The 1,630-nt window shown below is 46.3% G+C and overlaps 1 protein-coding gene across 1 annotated transcript; it reads left to right on the forward strand.

The window, feature by feature from the left end:
- Nucleotides 1-381: 381 nt before the first annotated feature.
- On the forward strand, nt 382-1,317 carry LOC144368007 (olfactory receptor 7A5-like). The gene is made up of 2 exons (XM_078026018.1): nt 382-627; nt 925-1,317. The coding sequence occupies exons 1-2, from the start codon at nt 382-384 to the stop codon at nt 1,315-1,317; spliced, it is 639 nt and encodes a 212-aa protein (XP_077882144.1).
- The last annotated feature ends 313 nt before the right edge of the window (nt 1,318-1,630 follow it).

Genomic DNA, 1,630 nt, shown 5'->3' on the forward strand with positions numbered 1-1,630 from the left:
AAAGAGGAATTATATCTGTGATTTGTCTATCTACATATGCTCTTTGCCCATTATTGGGATGTAGGAGCTTTTGTTGCTGAGGCCTGGACAGAGCCTGGAATGTGGCCAGCACTCCCCATGTTCTCCTCCACGGTGAGAAGTCATCTCTTCTTAAAAGTGTACACTGCATGAGCTCTTGGGGAGAAGACTTAGAGTGAGGCAGGAGTTCATAAACAGCAATGGCATTAGGGATGCCCTGGCATAACCAGACCCAGAAGCCAAACAGAAATTAATTTATTTACTGGAAAATACAAATTGTAATATTTAACTATATCTGTGGTGTCTATATGTGTGAAGATTAGCCACATATTTTTTTTCCTCTCTCTAGTAGTGACAACTCCCATGGAACCAGGAAACAATAGAAGAATTTCAGAATTTCTTCTGCTGGGATTTTCAGAGGACCCAGAGCTGCAGCCCCTCATCTTTGGGCTTTTCCTGTCCATGTTCCTTGTCACTGTGCTGGGGAACCTGCTCATCATCCTGGCCACCATCTCACACTCCCACCCGCACACACCCATGTACTTCTTCCTCTCCAACCTGTCCTTTGTGGACGTCTGCTTCATCTCCACCACCGTCCCCAAGATGCTGGTGAACATCCAGACACAGAGAAAGGCCTTACCTACACAGGCTGCATCACCCAGATGTTCTTTTTTTTCATTTTTGTAGAGTTGGACAACTTCCTCCTGGCTGTGATGGCCTATGATAGGTATGTGGCCATCTGCCACCCGCTGCACTACACTGTCATGAATTCCAGGCTTTGTGGTTTGCTGGTTCTGGCGTGCTGGATCATGAGTGTCCTGCATGCCCTGTTACAAAGCTTAATGGTTTTGAGACTGTCTTTCTGCAGAAACAGAAATCCCCCACTTTTTCTGTGAACTTAACCAGGTGGTTCAACTTGCTTACTCTGACACATTTCTTAATGATTTGGTGAGATATCTTATAACTGTGCTGCTGGAAGGTGGCCCCTTGGCTGGTATCCTGTACTCCTACTCCAAGATCCTGTCCTCCATCCGTGCAATCTCATCAGCTGAGGGCAGGTACAAAGCCTTCTCCACCTGTGCATCTCACCTCTCCATGGTCTCCTTATTTCATGACACAAGCTTTGGTGTGTACCTCAGTTCCGCTGCAGCCCAGAGCTTACCCTCCAGTGCAACAGCCTCTGTGATGTACACAGGAATTATGCATATGGTTACCCCCATGCTGAACTCCTTCATCTATAGTCTGAAGAATAAGGATGTCAAGGGAGCCCTGTTAAGGCTCTCTGGAGGGAAATTATGAAAGACTCTTGTCCTGGGGTTCAGGAGCACATGCCTAGGATTGCAGGCAGCAAAGCCTCAGAGCCAGAGTTGTGGATCTTTGATCTGATTTTGAATGTGACACCCTTCATTCAGTTTACCTCCTGGAGGTCACATGACTCTGGTTTTGACCTCTGTGCAATGTAACCATCTCTCCTTACCCAGCTTCCTGATTTCTCTGAAAGGCAACAGGTTTTGCACTTTGTCCGCTCACCTTTTCTTCCAAACAGGAAACATTAATGTCACAGAGACCCAACATTTCTTACAAATAATTTCTTCCCACCTGACATATCTTG

Source organism: Ictidomys tridecemlineatus, chromosome 2 (genome assembly GCF_052094955.1).
Source record: "Ictidomys tridecemlineatus isolate mIctTri1 chromosome 2, mIctTri1.hap1, whole genome shotgun sequence".
In the NCBI taxonomy this organism is placed as follows: Eukaryota; Metazoa; Chordata; class Mammalia; order Rodentia; family Sciuridae; genus Ictidomys; species Ictidomys tridecemlineatus.

Coding starts and splice junctions, on each gene's coding strand:
- LOC144368007 (XM_078026018.1), top strand. CDS start 382: ATGGAACCAGGAAACAATAGAAGAATTTCAGAATTTCTTCTGCTGGGA. Junction 628..924: donor CCACCGTCCCCAAGATGCTG/GTGAACATCCAG, acceptor GAACTTAACCAG/GTGGTTCAACTTGCTTACTC.